This window comes from Scardinius erythrophthalmus (assembly GCF_964197995.2).
Source record: "Scardinius erythrophthalmus genome assembly, chromosome: 5".
In the NCBI taxonomy this organism is placed as follows: domain Eukaryota; kingdom Metazoa; phylum Chordata; class Actinopteri; order Cypriniformes; family Leuciscidae; genus Scardinius; species Scardinius erythrophthalmus.
In genome coordinates this window covers 8,996,937-9,018,804 of record NC_138225.1, presented here as the reverse complement: position 1 = coordinate 9,018,804, position 21,868 = coordinate 8,996,937, and the positions used below count along the sequence as shown (strand labels likewise).

The following is a 21,868-nucleotide window of genomic DNA, read 5'->3' as shown; positions in this document are numbered from 1 at the left end:
TACGATTTCATGTCGACTTCATGAGCTTCAGGAAAGCAACCTCCCAAAGAATGTGTGTGGAAGAAAGAGAGAGAAAACAAGAGAAGAAAGAATGCCAACAACTGACCTTGACAGTCAGTGGAGGAGAGAAAGGCCCATGGGGAGAGAGGATGCATGTTTTCCAACCTGATAAGAGCGGGACTAATTAATTAAAAATAGATAGTTTCTGGAAAAGGTCTCTATCTGAAAGTGACATCACTGCTGATACACGTCCCTCCTTGCTACACCTGATGGAAACCTCCCTGAGACTGACAATGAGAAATACTGCAGGAAAAACAGTGTGTGTCACTGACAAAGATTTACCAACCTTTCTTAAACTCCTCCAGCATGGAATCCAACTTGGTGTCGTGAAACACAAAATGGACCGGATGGTTGTAGAACTTGGTAATGGTCTTCAACGTAGTGCAGTCATCTGGATCCACAAACGCCAGGTCTTTCACAAATAGGATGTCCATGATATTGGTCCGTTCATCCTCATAAACGGGAATGCGCGTGTATCCGCTCTCCATGATCTCCGACATGGTGTTGAAGTCCAGGATGGCGTCGCTGTTGATCATGAAGCAGTGGCTGAGAGGAGTCATGATGTCCTCCACTGTCTTAGTCCTCAACTCCAGAGCTCCCTGGATCATGTTCATCTCCTCTTTCACCAGGTCATTGTACGGTTCGGTCACCTTAAGCATCCCCACCAGCTTCTCTCGGTTGTAGACGGTGCCAATCTCCTGGCCTAGCACGCAATCCAGGAGTTTGCTGATGGGGAAGGACAGTGGAAAGGTCAGAAGCATGAAGAACTTGGTGATGTGGATGGTGTTGGCACCCACCGCCAAGCCGTGGCGAGAGCAGAGCGCCTGAGGAACGATCTCGCCGAAGATGACTATCCCGATGGTTGACGCCACCACAGCCCCCAGACCCGAGCCGATGAGATCATCGAGCAGGATGGTCAGCGTGGTGTTGACCAGCACGTTCCCGAGGAGAAGCGAGCACAGCAGGTAGTTTCCTTTCCTCCGTATGGGCTCGATCTTGCGCGCGTACTTCTTCTCTTTATCAGTGCCACAACTCTGCACAATCCGCAGCTCCATGGGGTCCAAAGCCATGAGCCCCAGGTTTAGACCACTGAACATCCCCGAGAGCACCAGGAGGCAGGCTATCAAGATGATCTGGAACCAAATGGGAAGCAGCGACTTCTTCATCTCCACCACACGCAACCTTCCATCATCATCTTCCAGCAGGTACCACTTCCCATCTTGGTTGTGTCTGATGCACAGCGCATATTCCCTCTGGGACTCACTTTTCCTAAGTGCTTTAATTTGGACCCACAGCAGCCCAGAGGTGCCCTGGCTGTTGACATTCATACTTTTACTGATGGAGATGTCTTTGGTGAAGTCAACACAAGTGCTGTTGATATCAGAGCTTCTGCCCTCGCTCTGATCCACGAACTTAATCTGCTCCCAGGTGTCATTGCTGATCTGCAGTCCGTAGAACCTGAGCTGGATGTCGCTGTCCTCGGATACCTGTATGATCCCATCATCGGTGGTCGTGGCAGGCTTGACGCTCCTCTCCAACCGCATGCCGAGGATCCGGCTGTCGCTCCCCCAGGATTCCGCTCTAATCGCACAGACTCTACTCCAAAATAACAGCATTAAAGTTAGCGTGTACCCTTTCCAACTGCATTCTGTCGCCATGTTTGTTTCACTCTGCGGAATGAGAGTTGACGTCACCTATTCATTTCACACGACCACGCCCCTTCATTAACATATCCTCCGCGGAACTCCAATCAGCGAGTGGTTCGTCACCTTATGAGGAAGAACGAGCCTTCTTGGGTTTGGTTGTTAAGGAAGACCGGGTTTTCTGTGCTGTTAAGGTGGAGCGGTTTGTTTTACTGTCCCAAACTCTCATTACGTCTGAAAATATGAGATAATACAGTCTATAAAAAAATGGCTTTTTTTACGGGAAAGATTACTTGCATAGACCAAGGACGCATTAAACTGATCAAAGCAACAGTCATATATTTATAATGTTACAAAATACTTCCGTTTCAAATAAATGCTGTGCTTTTGAACTTTAAATGAACTGTTTCAACATTGATAATATTACGAAATGTTTTTTGAGCACCAAATCAACACATTGATATCTGAAGGATCTGTGAATTCAGGTTTGCTATCACAGGGGGAAAACAGATTTTAAAATAGATTAAAATAATAATTGCAATATGTTTCACAATATTACTGTTTTTACTGTACAGCCTTGATGAAGAGACTTCTTTCTTACGACTCTAAACTTTTGAACGTTGGCGTATATAGCTTACAGTAATTAACGTAAATTTAAATATACGTTAGGAATATATATTGCATTACACTGTATTAATGAATGTCACAATACAAAATATCTTTATTGTTTTAAAAATCGTAAATCATCGTTCATCTTTTTGTATTAGATTTTTAAACGAATTAGTTTATATGATAAAGTATTTATGTGTGCACAACTATGTGTAAATGTGAATGTGTGTATGTTTTTTAATGCTTAGGAATTGAAAACGTAATGAATTAGATTCCCGTTTTTATGGCGCCATCTAATGGACAGAGATGTAACTGGCTTGATTAAAATGGATCAACATGCTTTAACCAGCAGATGGAGCCATTAGACCGGGTGCAAATGAACACTACCAGAGCCATAGAGAGAACTATTTCTCTCTATGGCTCTGAACACTACTACAACTATATCACACATTGTGATATTAAAGGGATAGTTTATGGGCCCCATTGATTTCCATAGTATTTTTTTCCTACTATGGAAGTCATTGGGTGCCGTCAAAATTAAAATATCTTCTTTTGTGTTCACTGGAAGAACGAAACTCATACTCGGCCTAATGACAACATTTTAATTTTTGGGTGAACTATCCCTTTAACACGGATTAAAATACTCACTTTGCATGAACGTATACTAACCTCCTTACAGGAATCAATTTTGATATTAACCAAGCTTTAAGTAAATGTTCTTTATTCCAAATGATTTTAATTAAATTTAGTCTGTACATGAGAACTGGTTATGTTAGACACTCCTTTAAAAGTATGCATAAATGAAGGTCAGAAAGAAAAGAAAAAATTGTGTTTGCTACTGTATTGTATATATTTATGTAGTAAATTAATCAAAAATCAATACAATATCACCCATAAATTTCATCAATATTAAAAGGGCATGCAAATCAGACAAAATACAATGTGGTCATCATATGGACAAAACAGATGCATGTTGCTGGATTCAAATACGGACACCGTTACAGTAAACACAAGAACCTGAGGTAAAACTCATTACTAACCAAAAGTTTACAACATTAATTAGAATTAAAGGCAATCATAAGTTAAAATATAATAAAAAAAGATTAAAAAACAGCAACATCATACTCTGAATCAAGCCAAATGCTCTTTGTAAACAATATATTTCAAAAGGTTCATAGATTGTGCGTCAATAACAAACAAAAGTATATAATAAATTAACCTCTTACTAAATTCTGAGGGGAAAAAAGTGTGCAGACTCATTATCTAAACTAATTAATTATCAAAAGGAATTAATTTAAAGAGATAAAATACCTACAAGGCAATGATAAAGAGGGCAGACAAGGGCAAGCTCAAATAATGTGTACCAAGACAGTTTCAGCCTAGTAATTTACAGCACAGTTATTACACTTGATAGTTCAACGATAACACTTCGTTAATATATGGCAAATCAACTTGATAACAGCTGCATCTTAGAGAAACAAATGTAAAGAATAACACCGGCATTGAAGTCAGGATCCAGATACGTTGATGGACGATCACTAAAGCTCAAATTTCATCCCACCATTTTAATGCCGTGATGGGTCAGTTCAATTACATACTCTCCTCTTCCCATGAGTAGCTCATTATTGTATTTTCCTTTATTAACTACAGCAGATATACTGTATTCAGAGCAATAGTTTCATAATCTCAATTTACTGGCGTGGCGGCTTGCTTGCTGCCATCATTTCTAACGCTCTGATTGGTTGACCTGACTAGGTAGGAGGACGTCCACTGTGAAGCTGACTGTTTTGGACTGGAAGACGCTATACGTGTTGTCGAATCGCAGTACATCTGAGAAAATGAAGACAGTACAGTAAATTCATGTGCATGTTTAATGTTTATCTCAGTTACGTAATAGTAACTCTGTACTTACACACTCCTGGTTCTGGGCAGGTGAGCGAACCGTCCTCTGGAACAAGGTGAGCGTTGTAACGCTGATTCGGCACAATTTCCTTCATATTACTGGCCTTCATCCACTCTCCTATCTTCTTCTTCAAATAGACACCAAAACCTACATCGGCACCATCACACGAGAACTGCCATCTGAGGAAGAGAGCATTGAATTGAGTAGAGTATCATACATGGACTCCTGACAATTTCTGGTAGTATTGTTCTTGTTGTTTCCCCCAGTTTTTAGGCCTAACAACATCTGGCAAAGGGACTTCCAATGATAACTAGCCTTCGGGCTAATTTGGGTACATTTACATTCATGAATGTTGAATAATGTACACTGTTCCTTTTTTAATTTAAATAAACAAATATGTTCAATTTGAAAGTAACTTAATAAAGATTATATCAACTACATCATTACACCAGTAGGTGGCGACAAGTGGCTTAAAGGAACACTAAACACAAAATAATGCAAACATTTTCCTATTTACATGTTGTGATCTGTATAGTCACAGCGTGTACAAATTACAAGGCTATATGAGACAGAGACCATTTTTAATCGTATAAATACTGGGAACTATATTCTCACTAGGCGTATGAGCACAGCTACTTGGGCGGAGTGATTAGCGCAGCACACGAGACGCCCTGTGGTGAGGAGCAGAGAGTTCACTCAGAGTTGGAGTAATAGAGTCAGCAATTACTAGATAGTAAATTTATAGTTTACAATCATGGGTGTTCGCTGTATCTTGTCTTACAGCTTCCAAAGTTTGTAACTCCTCGTCTGTGTATTCTGGCTCAAAACTATATGGTTCTGGATCTTGGTTTGATACCCAGTAAAATTCCTCTGACAATTCCTCAAAGTCAGCCATGATCACCATCAACATACGGAACCATCCACAGGGCGTCTCGTGTGCTGCGCTAATCACTCCGCCCAAGTAGCTGTGCTCCTACGCCTAGTGAGAATATAGTTCCCAGTATTTATACGATTAAAAATGGTCTCTGTCTCATATAGCCTTGTTATTTGTACACGCTGTGACTATACAGATCACAACATGTAAATAGGAAAATGTTTGCATTATTTTGTCACTTATTGGGATTAGTATGCTACCATTATCCATTTACATCCAGTCTTTGTGCTAAGCTAGGCTAGCGGTGAGTGCGTCAAATAACACTTACAGAACGCACAGAAATGAAAAAGGTATGTATGGACTTATCTAACTCTGGGGGATACTGTGAATAAGCTAAAGTCCCAAAAAGTCGGAGTGTTCCTTTAAAATAATTTTTTGTCATTTAATCATTTTTATTCAAAAGATGCTGATTCATCCAGTAATGAAACAAGTCAAACAAAAATTATTAATTCAAATTCATTAAATATTTTTAAATAGTGCAGCAATTAACATTTTGTTAGAACATGTAGTAAATTATGTTATTTTGTTTAGTTGTGGGAGAATCGCGATCTATCCAGAATCGTGCAGCTCTATTGCTCAAAAGCTTGGGGTCAGTATGATTTTATTTTTTAAAGAAATTAATAGTTTTATTCAGCAAGAACCCATTAAATCGATCAAAAATGACGGTAAAAACATGTGTAATGTTACAAAAGATTTCTATTTTAAATAAATGAAATGATGAACTTTCTAATCATCAAACTGTTCTATAACTGTATAATGATTTCCACAAAAATATGAAGCAGCACAACTGTTTTCAACATTGATAATAATAAGAAATGTTTCTTGAGTATATAATCAGCATATTAGAATGATTTCAGAAGGATCATGTGACACTGAAGACTGGAGTAATGATGCTGAAAATTCAGCTTTGATCACAGGAATAAATTACATTTTAAAAATTATTAAAATAGAGCATTTTTAATTGCAATATTTTAAAATATTACTGTTTTTACAGTATTTTCAATCAAATAAAAGCAGCATGAGTGACTCATTTCAAAAAGTGTACTGTATATTAAACCCAAAACTAGTGCACTATTCTAGTTCAAGGTCCAATATAGTGGCGATAAGCACGTGCATGTGCATGTTGAATCCAGCAAGTTGCTGAAAGTATTTTTAATGTTTTGTTCACTAAACTAGACCACACCCTAACATCCAAACCCCACCCTTTCAAAGACATGCCAACAAACCCAATTTCAGTAAACCAAATGCACGTCTCATATGCAGATAATGTTGCTGATTAGCTAGTTTGGTAGCCTCATAAAAAAAAAAAAAGAGTATCAAGTGCTAAAAAAAAAAAGTATACAGAACTTCACAAAGACACATATTTCAGTAATGTCTCTTTTATGCATAATTTTCTAAAAATAAATTGTTTACAGCATCTTTAATGTCATGATCTGGTGGTTCATGGCAAACTCTATATTTAGTACGAGTATCTGAAAGTGTTTTTTGCTCACCGTAATGCACAGTTTGGTGCAAGTAGCTCATATTCCACCTGATGAGATGAGCCACGGCCAATAGTCACACACTGATCATAGTCCACTTTAATGGAGTCTCGAACATAGTAGGTCCTGGGAATCTCTGATCCAAACGTAATCTGAAAAAAAAAAAAAAAAAAAAAAAACACAGAAACATTTGCTTAGCATATGCTTGGTTGAGATGAGTTGGTAATAATTAATCAGAATTGAAAATGGAAAAACAAAGGAGGATGAAACTTACAGAAGCATCATGAGTGCAAAAGATAAAAGCCTCATATTTAAATGTTAGTATTTTATGAACGATGAGGAAACAGAAAGAAAAAACAGACAGGAAAGCAACCCAAGTCAAAGTGGCTTTTAATAAGGAACACAAATTGCCTTTACATTCACTATTTTAGACTTATTATCCTACATATAGGTTGAGTAGTCTACTCTGAAGCTTGAGGAGAAAAAAGTTGTCTATTTATTTTATTTTCAAGAGCTCAAATTTCAGTAAAATACAGAAACAAGAGTCTAGATTGCCAATGAATACAATAAGACAATAAACAGCTTAACATGACAAAAACATCCGACACTTCATAAAAAAAAAAAAAAAGTTTAAGGTCATGTTGTCTGGAGTCGCAGACCCAAATATAGATGATGGTTGAGAAAAGGTGTCACTCCAAATGATTCACTACTATTTTGATACACAGAAAAAAAGCACATTTAGACACTCACAATCACTAACAATAGTATTAGATCACTCAACATAAAAATTAAATCCCAATTCACATTCTTTACATCTTATCGTATGCAAGATTAGTGAATAATCCCAAATAATACTATACAAACAGTTTACGGACATTAAGATTTCCATAAAAATGTAATATACACTTCTGTTCAAACATTTGAAGTCAGTTATTTTTTTTAATTCATACTTTTATCCAGCAATGATGCATTAAATTGATCAAACGTGACAGTTTAAATATTAAGCAGCACAACAGGTTTCAACATTCATAATAATAATTTTTTCTTGAGCAGCAAATCAGCATTAGAATGATTTCTGAAGGATCATGTGACACTGAAGACTGGAGTAATGATGCTGAAAATTCAGCTTTGACATCACAGGAATACATTACATTTTAAAATATATTAAAATACAAAACAGTTATTTTAAATTATAATAATATTTTGGATTTTTTTAAATATTTTTGATCAAATAAATGCAGCCTTGGTAAGATTAAGACAATTTTATCACTATTTCCTAATATCTTTTTACATACTCAAAAGTACATACTTGTAATGTGAAATGGGATTTAGCCACAACCTTATTACTCACTCCATAAAACTTCTTTGTGAGAAGACATTCCACTGGAAGTCTGTTTTGTGATTTGCTTAAGTTTCAACATGTTTCAAACATGTCATGACCCCATCTGTGCTTATTAGTACAAACAAATCTTTTTTAACTTGCATCCCCCTTTAGTGATTTTCCCATGAAGGAAGTGCTCTAGTTCTTTAAAGGGATATTTCACCGCTGGAAAGATGAAAGTGTATTTAAATTGGGTCATTTATGTAGTAGAAATGTGAAATTAATTTAGAAGTTGGTGCCTTCTAGACTGAGAATAGCCAGAAAATGTATTTTTGGCTCATGTGGATGAAAGACAACAACTCCCAGAATGCACTTGCTTCACTGCCCTACGAGGCCACTCCCAAGCCACGCCTACCAGTTACAGAGGGCAGTATCGGAAGAAATGATACAACTAGGCTACTAGTTGACTCGAAACTGAAAAGATGCCGTTTAATCGTGAGATCCCCCTATGGGTGGGTTGAAAACATGCGGAACGAGCTCCTCCTACTGGCTGTAGTCTCTCGCCTATGGACAAAAAAGCCTCCGATGACCTAAAATTTTTGCGAGTTTTTTTTCCAGACACACAATACAGAAATCTCTCATCTCAGGGAGACATGAGGGAGGGAAGCACGGTCATTCGAAAATACTACCAGGTTTCTACTGATTCAAAGCTAAATGCTAATCGGTGAAGTATCCCTTTAAGGTTGATTACAGGTTTAATAGGCAAGGAAATTGCCGTCCATGTCACACAAGAGGGAAAACAAGCACTCTAACTCTCTTTAAGACAAAATAAACAACTACTATCTTCAGCTCTCTGCCATTAAACACAGAAAACAAACATTTATTTGACTTGTGCGATATCACAGTCCAAGGATTGTAGTTAATAAATATTTTGTAACTAAATATCAGTCCACTTTGAGTTTTCACAAAGTCTTCTGAGGTCTTTTTAGCACTTCCAATCCTGAAGGGGGCAGCAGCTTTACCTGTGTATCTACACACAGAGACACAATGTCTCATTTCAGAACTCTGAATGTGATTCTGCATGTTTTCAAATCATCATGAAATCAACATTGACCATTCCTACTTTCTTAGGGAATATTGCAGTGTTTTTATAATAAATGATATATCCGTGCACATCATTATTATTTTAATTAATGTGCCCTCATAATCTTTCATCAAAATAACTTCCCCTTCCTCTTGCAGCAACATCTCCTCAGTTCACTGAAGGCGTGTTTACTGGCGCCCAACAGAATCATAACCACAACGCTAAGACAGATTGAAGGGGAAGATTAGTCATGTCATGTGTTCCAAAGCTTCAACCTTGCCAACTGATCAACAGAGTAATCAGCCTATGCAATAACCATAGAAGCAATCCAACGGGCTCTCATCCAGATTAGATACCACAGAGTATCATTAAAGATAATGTGATATAGATAAACAACCATATGACAGTTATTCCACCCCTCTGTTGCTTTGAGACATTGACACTATTGGACTCTAAGAATGCATCTATAAGGAGATTGGTGGGAGGCAACAGGCTGTATTTCTTGGAATTATGTGGGTATACTGGTATTGGGATAAGCAGGAAGCTCTTATATTTGAACTAAATAGGCGAATATGCAAATATAAAATGTTAAACTGAGTGACCGGGTGGACTTAAACTTTTCTGTCATTGTTTCATAACAATAACTGAAAAGGAAATGATCTCAAGACAAATGCTGATGCCTGAATACAGCACTGTTGGAAGTTATACTAGCAAATAATACATCTTATACATTAATTTCATACCAAAAATATTCTCCAAAACAATAAGCGCTGACCATAAAAGGTTCAAATTATGAAGCATGTTTCTATGCCTCTAGATTGTCAGGAAACAAACAGTATACAAACAGTCCAAAATGAACTTTTTCCAACACACACAGAATTTTTTTTGAATTGTTAAGATATTTTCCCTAATATATGCAGTAGTTAATGATGTCTCACATAGCATCGTATACAAGCCAGAGAAACTCATAAACCTGTGATCTTGCTCGACTTCTTCCTTATATTTAAATTTTGGTGGTTTAACAGAAAGACTAACTTAAAAAGAAAAATAATCTTAACGTAAGTGAAGTATCAGATAGAGGACACTCTGTGGCAAGAGAGAAAGTCGGCTTTGCACAGCTAGACCTCAAGGTTCGTCAAATGGGAACTGTTATCTGATTCTTATGAGGGTTTCGCAACTTCCCTAATATCTTAAGTGTCATTCTATTTAAAAAGAGAACTGAAAGAAGAAATCTGGGACAGTCGCAGCTCAACAATACCTCGTTAGCAAGTCAATGTCACTTGGCCAACACTAGAATGACGCGTGTCGAGCGTCTCTAACTCACCATGGTCTTACATTTAGGGTCACCATCAGGGTCGGTGAGTTTGCCCCCATAGTACGCTGGGAGCTCCTCAGGGTCGATGTATTTCTGTAACAACTCCTTCCAGTTTGCTGAGGAGACAAGACACAGAAGCTTAGTCACGGCTAACTTGATGAGAAAATGGATTTGTGAGTAAACATCTGGATGACAGCTGTGGATCCTAAAGGCCCCGATATACAGTACTCACTGTTCGTTCTTTGCTAAGGCGTAAAAAGAAGTTCAAAATACGTGACCATAAGTATACTGTAAATAAACATCCCGATGACGCTCTGTGAATATGTAAATAAATATGAAAATGTGAATATGAATATGTAAATATGAGTATATAAATATGAATATGTAAATATGTGCTGCGCGCTTTCCTCTCAATAAAATAAACCCACAACAAAAATGTTTGCACCAGTTCTGCAATTCAGCACTTCAGTCAAGTCACGTTTATTTATATATCACTTTATACAATAGATTTCTACTGTTAAAGCAGCAGCTTTACAGTAGCAAACATGAAAAACAGTGTTTGTTTCTACGTATATCAATCCTACTACTACTACTACTTCAGGAGAAAAGAAGCGGAGAAGATTTCCACGTCAAGGAAGGCGGATCCAGTTAGAAGGTGTTTACCAGCCGGAGCAAACTTTCTAGAAACTTTCCAGAAAGTTCACTGGCAAGCTGTTTCAAACTAGTCTAGTTTTGTTCGAAATGACATTACACCAGTTCGTTTGATTTCACTTGAAGTATATCAGGGCCTTAACAACATTTTTGTATCAACATCTATATATTGTATTAACAATATCTAATGTATAATTCCTCAACCAAAGGTATTTGAGAAGCTTTCCCCTTGAATACATTTAAATACAACTGAATTATTCAAAAACACTGCCAGATCAAGTTGAGACTTTCTCTGAGCAAGTGTTATGAAAGCAATAGCAACAGATGAATTGTACAGAAAAACATTAGTGTAGTAAGATACATGTGTTAGCTTACATCCCAGTACGATGACCTTACGGCGAGTGTCCTCACTCAAAAAATGTTTCACCAGATTGTAAGCCACAGGAAACAGTTTGGGTGCTGCAACAGAGACAGTCCAGACATTCAGATATTAAAAGTGGTGCATCACAGTGGCACGATACAATAATGTATTGCTTACTTAGGGCCCTATGAAATACGTTTTATTTTTATTTTTTCCCAAATTTCATCTTTTCTTTTATAATGTTTCTGGGATTCCGTTTTAAAATTTTAGTCATCAAAAATATTGTCTAATCAATTAAATGTTTGATTTATAATATAATATGAAATGTGTTTTATTTTTTCAGAAATTATGTGTTGTCTGTTTAAATGGTAACACTTTACAATAAGGTTTCATTTGTTAACATACATTAGTTAACATGAACAAACAATGAACAATACTTCTACAGCATTTATTCATTTTAGGTCATCTAAATCTCAGCATTTACTAATACATTTTTAAGATCAAAAGTGAACATCAATTAATGTACTGTGAACTATGATTTGAACATGATTTCTTTTAACTAACATTAACAAAGGTTAATAAATGCTGTAGAAATATATTGCTCAATGATAGTTATTGTTAGTTAATGCATTAACTAATGTACATAAATGAGACCTTATTGTAAAATGTTACCGTTAAAAAATTTCTAGATTCTGTGTTTTATGATTTAACACGTTTCTTATATAAAATGGTGGTTATCAAATAAATGCATAAAACTTTTTGTTTTAAATGTAACAAAATGAAATTTGAACAATCCCTGAACAAAGTGCTAAATAGTTTTACAGTTTAAATTCAAACATGGACGAACAATTGTGATATTTGATTAAGTTTACAGCCCTACTTTTGATTTATTCCTCCAAATTTTGCCACATTCTGTGAAATTCTGCGTTATTGTTACTGTAAATTCATTATTTTGACTGGATTCCGTCTGTGTTTCCTGCATCACGCAAATCATAGGGCCGTACTTACTAAATAACTTGTGCCATTGTTCAATTTGTTTAATGTAATATGCTTTATATGCCATTCGGATGAGTAATACAACTACTACTGACCTTTAATGACAAATAACCTCTTGAGTCCCTCTGGATAGTTATCTTCAAACATAGTGAGAACCTATGAAAAAACAAAAAAATTTAACTACAGCAGTCTAACGTAACTGAAAGAGCCAAGCATCATATTAATAATCGAGAAACAAATAAAAAACCCACCTCTCCATAAGTCTCTATAGCCGGCTTATATAAGTGCTTCATTCCCAGACCCTCACAGTCATAGACCATAGTAATGGACTCAATGTTCCTACCCAACTGGGAGAAAAGAACAAGAAACAGTCACACATATAAAGCCATGATATGAGTGAATATAACCACAGGACCAGTTGTATAAACTGTTAATACTGAGCCTTAAGAACTAGTCTTACCGACTAGCCCTTAACCAAGGTATAATCAGTCTTACTTTTCAGATTCAAATTAGACTTAAAGGCACACTATGCAAGATTTTTACCTTAATATAACAGCTTTGAAATCATTTCGATGGTAAACGAACTCGTAGTAGGGCGAATCATCCCGATAGCAAAGCAGGCACTGGCAAAACCAGCAATGCAAGTTTGAGAGGTGACGCCCCGCCAAATCTCGCGAGAATCACGACTTGCTTTACGTCACGACGTCACATACATCAACAACATATGAAGCAGCCTCTATGGAAGACACTAGCACGCATTTCAGACGTGAATCATGGCAGAGTCGACGAAGAAAGCGCGGTTGGAAGAGTGCAGAGACGGCTCTGCGTGAGTGGTATTTACGACAGTAACGCTAAATGCAAGTACTCCACAGCGACTCTAGGGGTCGCTGTTTGAGAAAAATGGAAACTGCATAGTGTGCTTTTAAAAAGTTATGACGAGTCTTAAAGAAAACACTGATTAACTTGTAAGGGAAGTTCTTCAGTCAAAGTGAGAGTTCACCTTAAGGCTGGAATACACTACACAACTTTTTCCCCCCGGATTTGTGTGCCGATTTTCAGTCTGGACGAGTCGATGCTTGCTGAAAGTCAGAGCCAGTCTGCAAAATTTCGGCAGTCGGAGCTTCCAATTTTTTTCGCTTCATACTATGATTCTATCCAGTCGGATGAGGAGTATTTTGAGCAAATATTCATTGCTCGTATTCATTACCTCCTAGCAAAATGGCACACGTTTCAGCGTGGGATAGTCTGCTAGTGGTCGTTTAGTGCAGGGGTTCTCAAACTGTTTTTGTCAGCCGAAGCGCTTAGACGTGAAACATTTACTTGAAGTACCCCCCTGAGAATTTAAGTTAACATTTCAATAATTTAACAACTCACATTTGCATGTTCACGGTTCTCTGATGTCAGTTAATAGTCAATGGATCAATTTTTTTTTTTTTATTGCATTTGCTCGCAAAACTTTCATGATGGGAATAATTTGAGGTGGGAGGGAAAACTATATTTCAGTGATTTTGTGAGGAAATTGAATCGCTTTGTAAGAGAACGCAAATGTATTGTGAGCGAATGCAAAGTTTCTCAGAGAGAGCAATATGTTTGTGAGAGAACGCAAATTTTCTCGGTGTACCGAAATGTATACTCCAGCCTTAAAAATGAAAAATCTGTTTTTATTTACTCACCCTCATGGAACACAAAATGAATTTTTTTTAAAGAATATTCATGCAGTTTCAAAAAGAACTGCAGAAAACTTGGAATATAGTGCACAAGACATATGCACTAGATGTTTTTTTGGTCTTTTTTAGAGCTTGGCAGTTTGATCATCATTCACTTTGTGTATGGTATTTCATAAGACTTCAATATGAAGAAAGAAAATACGCATGTGAGGGTGACAGAATTGTCATGTTTGGGTGAATTATTCCTTGCCAGTTTTCACAGCCGCACACCTACCCGTTCGGTCTGCAAGTCGCACTCTTTCTGCAGAATCTCGCAGTCTCTGACTTTAGACTTGATTAAGTCCTGCTTAGACGCTGAATGCATCAGACCCTTAGGGTCCATAGGTCCGACGACATCATACCACACCGGGCTCCCTTCACGGTCATGGCCACACATGCCACCAGACAGATACTTCTTTATTACCTTAAAACACACACACACACACACACACACACAGGATTAAACATGAACACAGTACCAATTATAAGTAAATTGTAAGATTAAACGCCTAAAGGGACACATCATGGAAAACAGGAGAGATGTTGTACTACTGAATGTATATATACTCAACATCAACATTGCAAAATCCTTACCCACTTTATGCAGAATATTTACCGAAACTAAACTACACATAAGGATAATTAAGAAATGCTTATGGTTATAATGAGCATGAGCATGAGTCAGCCAATCATAATAGAGGTCAAAGGCATAGAAGTCTTAAAGGCACAGAAGCAATAACCACCTGTTTAATTCTAGGAAAAATTGTGTAAAACTATTATGACTGTTTTGATGCAACAAGTTTTGACTAATATTATAAATTGACTTCAGGGAAAAAAAATTAAACGCTAGTGGAGAATATGGCCTCTTCAGGACTTAATATATGAAAACATCAATTCCAAACGGCACCTTTTTATCAATGACAAACTCTTAAATTGAACAAAATAACAAATATCTATCTATTAAATCTATTAAAATGTTCTGTCTATTAAAAAAAAATAATGCTGAAAATTCAGCTTTGCCATCACAGGAATAAATTAAATTTTTAAATATATTAAAATCAGTTATTATCATTATTATTATTATTATTATTATTAATAAAATGAATTAATGTATAATAAATAAAGAATTATTTTAAATTGTAATAATATTTCACAATACTACTGTTTTTGATCAAATAAATGCAGCTTTAGTGAACATGGGATCTTCTTTCAAAAATAATAAAATCTTCTGATCCAACACTGAAAAGTACTGCAAATATATTTAAACAAAACTATGAAACAGATATGTATGTTTATCATAAAGCGAGGGTGTTGTACCTCTGGCACCTGCCATTCCGTAGTGATGGTGTCAACTTTCATGTATTTCCGAAATTCCACATGCTGCAGATGAAAAACAACACATGATTAAAAACATGCCTGTGCATTTACATAATCAAATCAGGATTCAGAACCATCAACATAGCAAAGTTAGACAGCATTATCAGTTCTGCCTGAACATAATTTACCACCATGAGTCTTTTGTGAATTAATTACAGCTGTGCTTTGACCTGAGGTTCAACGGATACTGGTGACAGAGTTCAAAGATATAACATGGCGGCCAAAAACGTCTGTAATAAAAGACCCATGAACTACACAAGCATCGCTCGTACAATGGGAAAGCAAACAGCACTTTGAACACCCTATAGCATTGAATGATCATGGTGTAATCATCCATAAGCTGTGATTAGGCAATGATGTGACTCATCAGTGCAATGTAGGCTCGTGAATTAAATCCTGAAAAACACAATTCACCTCTGCAGAGCTGCTATCTGCTGATGCTGCATGAATACTTTAGTTATGATTATGCATTAAAATAAAACCTTTTAAACCGCACGGCCAGACAAAATAAATAAATCTGAAATAGAACGTTGCCTATCCACCTTATTTTTAACGTAAGAGTCATTTGTAAGTTGATTTTGAATGGCTTCCGGTGTCATTCACTTCCAGTTAGTTTCCCTGTACAAAAACAGCCCATTTTACAGCTTGATATTACAATTTGAACACTAAGCGAACCAGGACTAAATGTAGCATTTTTTACACCACATTTGGAGGACTTCAGCTTGTGACTCCTACATGAGACTTTAAAAGACATTAACCAACCAATTCTTCTTTTTTTTTTACAGCATGGCATCGTGAGTGATGTATATAGTTACGAAATCAGCAATCCTCCCCTTGAAATCTGATCACAAGTGTTCCACCAGGTGTAAACTGGGCCTAATATTAGTCGGATCATATTTCATAGTGTTATTCAGCATGTCGTTTGATGCCTCTGGGTAATGTACACCAACCCCTGACATAAAGCCTGGCATTGTGAGGGTCCGTCACACCCATATACATCATCACGCTGGATGTATCCAGAGATGACGAATTTACAGAAATGTTCTTCTATCAGACCAATTTGAGACCATCTGTGCTTAAAGGTCAATGAATTACACAGCGCATTATTCTGGATTGTGTAAATGTGAAGTTTAAAGCACAGAGTTAGTGACACCAAGAGCTTGTTTATATGCTGAATTAATAGCAACTTTAAATATGATGATATCCACTACCGTTCAAAAAATATTAATGAATATTTTTAATAATAATTAAATAACAAAAATATATTTAAAAAATTTAATTAATTAATTATTATTATTTACTATTACATATTTATTATATGATATATTATACTAATAATATAATATGTATTATACTGTATAATATATATTAGATTTATAATACATTATACATATTATTATTCGGCCTTGGTGAACATGAGAATCTTCAAAAACAAAATATTACAGATCCCAAATTTGAATAGTAGTGTAAATATAAAAAAAATATAAAAACATTATGTAGTATTAAGTTTGTGTGCTACCTTGCGCAGCATGGCCTCGGCTTTCTGCAGATTGAAATTCCTGGCTGGAAAACGAGAGACAAGTTGCAAAAAAAAGATGTATTAGTATAGAAAAGATAAAGTATGCACTAATTTGTCATTCAACAGGTTTTTGTCCAATATAACTAATATATTACAGGAAGCTTAAAGGGATAGTTCACCCAAAAATGAAAATTCTGTCATCATTTACTCAATTTGTTCCAAACGTGTATGAGATTCTTTCTTCTGTTGAACACAAAAGAAGATATTTTGAAGAATATGGGTAACCAAAAAGTTGATGGTAGCCACTGACTTCCATTGTAGAAAAAAAAAAAATATATATATATATATATATACACACACACACTATGGAAGTCAATGGGTCCCATCAACTGTTTGGTTACCCATATTCTTCAAAATGTCTTCTTTTGTGTTCAACAGAAGAAAGAAATTCATAGAGGTCTGGAACAACTTGAGGGTTAATAAATGATGACTGAATTTTCATTTTTGGGTGAACTATCACCTTAAGTGTCTTGCAGGGTTTGAACCAACAAACCTTCAGTTTCCAGCCCTAATATTTAACCACATGGCTAGTGCACATGGCTAATAAATCCAATAATAAACTGGCCCACTCACATTATAAAGAGCATATTGTACTAACAGACCTTACTCAACATCATGACTTCATAAGACAAGGTGCTATATCATGTGTTTTATTAAGATAACTTGCACATAACTGGAAGCCATATGCCACTGAAAGTTACTATTTGGTAACAGATTAACCGTTCAGTTGAAAAGAAGCAAAGTTTGCAGACATGAGGAGACTAGGTGACCGCAGTGCGCTGACCTTTACCATGGTCCCATGTAGATAGGCTTTTCCCTCCAACAAAATAAGCCTATCCTCAAAAAAGTATTCAACCCAACCCTGTATAGTGAGTGGATTAGTTTCATTGTCTTATAGTCACTCTAGTCTGTACCTGACTGGCCAAGAGACACAACTGACCCAAGATTAGTCAGACATGGAGTCATACATAAGTATTTAATACTCATAAAGAAGATTATGTGACACAGCTGACAGAAGCATTCAGTGTTTTGTGGAACGGATATGTCAGTTGTTTCTTATGAACACTTTTCGTGGTGGATCCTAGAGTGACTTCTTTACAAACTAGATTTATTTATTCATTCATTAATCAGCAGGAAAGGCAAAATCAGAGAATTTCAAACTAATCACAATAACAATACAATTAATTAAATAAAATGATATGAGCCTACAATAATTTAACAATATTTTTCTTACCACAAAAAAATATACTAATTATATAATTCAGTTTGATCAAACAATTTTTAATTTCTTATTCATAGTGTGTTTATATTCGCCTTTGTTACGATGATGTGGGTGGTCGATGATGTCGACGTTTTTTAGAATGTTTTTAATTTGGTTGCTAGGGTGTTCTGGGAAGTTGCTAGGTGTTTGCTTACAGGCGCATCCCCAAGTCTCCTGATATCTCTATATTCTGATCTCTAGATATGTCTTCAATGTATGCCTATATTTTTCGCTCATTTTATTGTCCACAAGGCAATAAGTCAGTAATAACAGATATCACTCATGATTGTAGCACGAGTGTAGGACAAGATACATGCCTAAAAACCTACCTTTGAATGTTAGTGTATGCATTTATTTAAAGTCATGAACTACCTGCATACTCAATGTTATACTCTAGTAAACTGTACTCATATCACATCATATCACTGATTTGTGTCACAATCGAGTGTTTATCTTATCAACACTTGCGAGATGCCTTTGTAAAGGAAATGTGCATGTGTCAACACTCTTACGCAGCACAAAAAGATTATAATACTGGTATGTAGAACTACATATATGAATAACCCCAAATCCTTTAGAGGAAAAACATGCATTGTCATGATATGTGACACTCTTGAGCTTCCATCATGCATTCTAGACTCCAGATGAAGTCATTTTTTCATGCTAATTAAACAATGACATCAGTAATCTGATTTAAAATCGGTGTTGCTAATCTCTGTCTGGTACCTAAAAATCTCTGCAGAAGACTGGCTGCATTCAGCAGCGTTCATGCACACAAATCAGCCTTTGTCAAAACCCAAGAACAGCCTCTGGAAAGCTGCCAGAGAGGGGTTTAAATGCCACTCTGGAGGGTCAAATTAAAGTTTAGAAAACATTTACATTTATGCATTTAGCAGACGCTTTTATAACAACAGAGAAACAAAAGAGAAAAGCAGAAGAACTTAAATAAAAGGCCTCTATGTAGAATTCAGAAACGCTTGTTATTAGCGATATCTTGTTATTACCGGTGGCCGTTAAGTGAACTGCAGCCAGAAAGTATTACTCGTGTACACGTAACGTACAACTGAATGTGATTCATGGCCCTGAAATACTCACGAAATACTTAAAAGAAGTGCTGGGCAACGATTAATCGCGATTAATCGCATCCAAAATAAAAGTTTGTGTTTACATAATATGTGTGTGTACTGTGTATAATTATTTTATATATATATATATATATATATATATATATATAAACACACACATGCATGAATATATTTAAGAAAAATGTGTTATATAAAATATTTATATTTATATATAATATAAATGATGTATAAATATATATACACAGTATATACACAAATACAAATATTTCTTAAATATATACATGCATATGTGTATTTATATATACAAAATAATTATACACAGTACACACACATATTATGTAAACACAAACTTTTATTTTTGATGCGATTAATCATTGCCCAGCACTATTTAAAAGTTAATAGAAGTTGGAAATACCTTTGCAGCAATATACTGTTAATTAACATCCAGTCGCCGTCCCGCGGCTAAGAGGGACGTTTAGATGAATATGTAAATATTTGCTGCGTGCTTTTCTCTTAATTACAGAATTAACTAACAAAAATGCCAGCAGTGAGAAAGCAGCAGTTGGGGAAACATCTGATAGTGATGTAGATATGTTTGCAACAGGTTTTGCAATTCAGCGGCATCATGTCGACAGATGAGGTAATTAAAATGACACTGTGTTGATATTTTGATTATAAGATAGGCCTATATTTGAGACTACAGACTATATAGATCTGGCTATGTGAGACTATAGTTTGAATTAAACCCTTTTCTTTGCAGGACACATTGACATTACATTACAAACTAGCTCTTTCGCCATTATCGTGAACATTGTATAAGCATTCCTTTCATGTGTCATAGAACGGAAGAGAGGCTCTCCAGAGAGCGCGTAAACGTCACATCCTATTACTTTTCCAAGGAAAAATGTCCTGAATTCTTCACATAAAACATGGACAACCGAGGAAGTCTGAGAAGGTCTCTTTTTTTAAGTTTCGCTACAAGCCGTTCACACTTGTTTAATGTAATATGTTTATATTAGTAAATAAAATAGCCATAAAGATTTAAAATAACTGAATGAACAAACATAGAACATTACATTTCTAACCAGAATAATACACGAAGGCCTAATCTATCATCTATTGTGTGAGTACCAGCACTATCTGAATTTGTCCTCCTCGTTCCTGAAACCCACGCGCCGTCTTGAGCCGATTACACTGATTCATACGGTCTGAACATGAGTCAGTACAGAACATATCATGACTTTCCAGAATCCTTCACAAAACCTATATTCTTAAAATAGAGATCATAGTCTAAAAAAGTTTCTATTCTATAGACTGTATCATTAGGCTACATAAGATTCCATCTACATACTTCATAAATAATGGTCATTCTATAATATTCTATTAAACAGATGGCATGCTAAATTTGTATTTTACAGGTACGACCATTTTATATCATTCTATTTAGTAGAATACAATTGTATTACATAGGTGGTATCAGTTTAGAAGATTCTTTTTAACAGTTAAAAAAAAACAATAGTTTAATAGTGTCATTCTACATGATTTTATTCTATAGATAGCATCATTCTACTATATTTTACTCAACTCCACTCTATAAGATTAGATTCTATAGATCATGCTCACTCTTTTAGATGAATTAAGCTTTTTATTGCCTGTTATGATATTGCTATCTATGCAACATGGACTCGCAACTGTTCTCCAAGTAATTAAAATGCATTTCTATATATTAAAATAGGATAGAGGGATTTCTCTCTCTCTCTAACTCAACATTTAAGTACTTAAGCAGGACATTAGTATTTAACCTACTTCAATCTGCATCACGAATGTGACTGAAAGTATCTCACCTCTCAGCCATCGGAGCAGAAAGTGGTCACTCTGGGATGGACACTGAGGCAGAATATCCTGAATCTTTTCTCGAAACTGAGGAGAACAGATGGAGAATTATGCAATGTCAACAGTATGAAGTTGCACATACACGCACATTGCTGGAAGCAACATTACTCACGTGCTGACAACAGTGCAAACTTGTGCAGACACGTTATTTACACAACTCAGCAAGAGATGGAAAACTAATAAAGCTTAAACACTTTGTACTCTAACTTAAGTCTATAAATCCTGCATTCAAAACGAATGTATTTTCATCTGCGATGTGTGGCCTCTCTCTGGTCGGGAGAATGTTTCATCCCGTCATCTACAGGATCACTCCACAAATAAATCCCCGAGACACTTGCTGATAGGAAAAAAGGGAAATAATTCACCTGTGCCAAAGCTTCGGCTTGTTTCACGCTCAGATCTCCAACTCTTCCGCTCATGTCGCCACGAGTACAGCAGAAATAACTGTCTAAAATTCAGCTGGAGTCGGAGACTGTGAGGCACTGAGTGATGCATTTGTCCCCGCCCACCTGTTACGCGGACTCTGCACCGCTAGGGGGCGCTGCGGGACCACTGATTCAAATCATCACATATTCATAATAAAAACAATATATGTATGAATAATATATT

At 36.1% G+C, this 21,868-nt stretch overlaps 2 protein-coding genes across 3 annotated transcripts in view; both read right to left on the bottom strand.

Moving 5' to 3' along the window:
* LOC308691021 (metal transporter CNNM4) overlaps positions 1 to 1,808 on the bottom strand; it is a 44,939-nt gene extending 43,131 nt beyond the window's left edge. For both annotated transcript variants that reach the window (XM_081365867.1, XM_081365868.1), the window contains exon 1: positions 347 to 1,808. In XM_081365867.1, coding sequence (XP_081221993.1) covers positions 347 to 1,718 — 1,372 coding nt within the window. In that variant the 5' untranslated portion in view covers positions 1,719 to 1,808. The remainder of the gene's footprint in view (positions 1 to 346) is intronic.
* A 1,210-nt stretch (positions 1,809 to 3,018) lies between these two features.
* Positions 3,019 to 21,766, bottom strand: sec14l8 (SEC14-like lipid binding 8). Its single transcript, XM_081367311.1, has 12 exons — positions 21,625 to 21,766; positions 21,211 to 21,286; positions 16,961 to 17,004; positions 15,382 to 15,444; positions 14,300 to 14,488; positions 12,610 to 12,705; positions 12,454 to 12,514; positions 11,377 to 11,460; positions 10,360 to 10,466; positions 6,643 to 6,782; positions 4,225 to 4,394; positions 3,019 to 4,142 (listed from the first exon to the last, which is right to left on the bottom strand). Exons 1-12 carry the CDS (start codon positions 21,676 to 21,678, stop codon positions 4,039 to 4,041), a joined length of 1,188 nt encoding a protein of 395 aa, XP_081223437.1. The 5' UTR covers positions 21,679 to 21,766; the 3' UTR covers positions 3,019 to 4,038.
* Between the last annotated feature and the right edge of the window lie 102 nt (positions 21,767 to 21,868).

Coding starts and splice junctions, on each gene's coding strand:
- sec14l8 (XM_081367311.1), bottom strand. CDS start 21,678: ATGAGCGGAAGAGTTGGAGATCTGAGCGTGAAACAAGCCGAAGCTTTG. Junction 12,706..14,299: donor GCGACTTGCAGACCGAACGG/GTAGGTGTGCGG, acceptor CTTTTCTCCCAG/TTGGGTAGGAACATTGAGTC. Junction 12,515..12,609: donor CTATAGAGACTTATGGAGAG/GTGGGTTTTTTA, acceptor GTTTTTTCATAG/GTTCTCACTATGTTTGAAGA.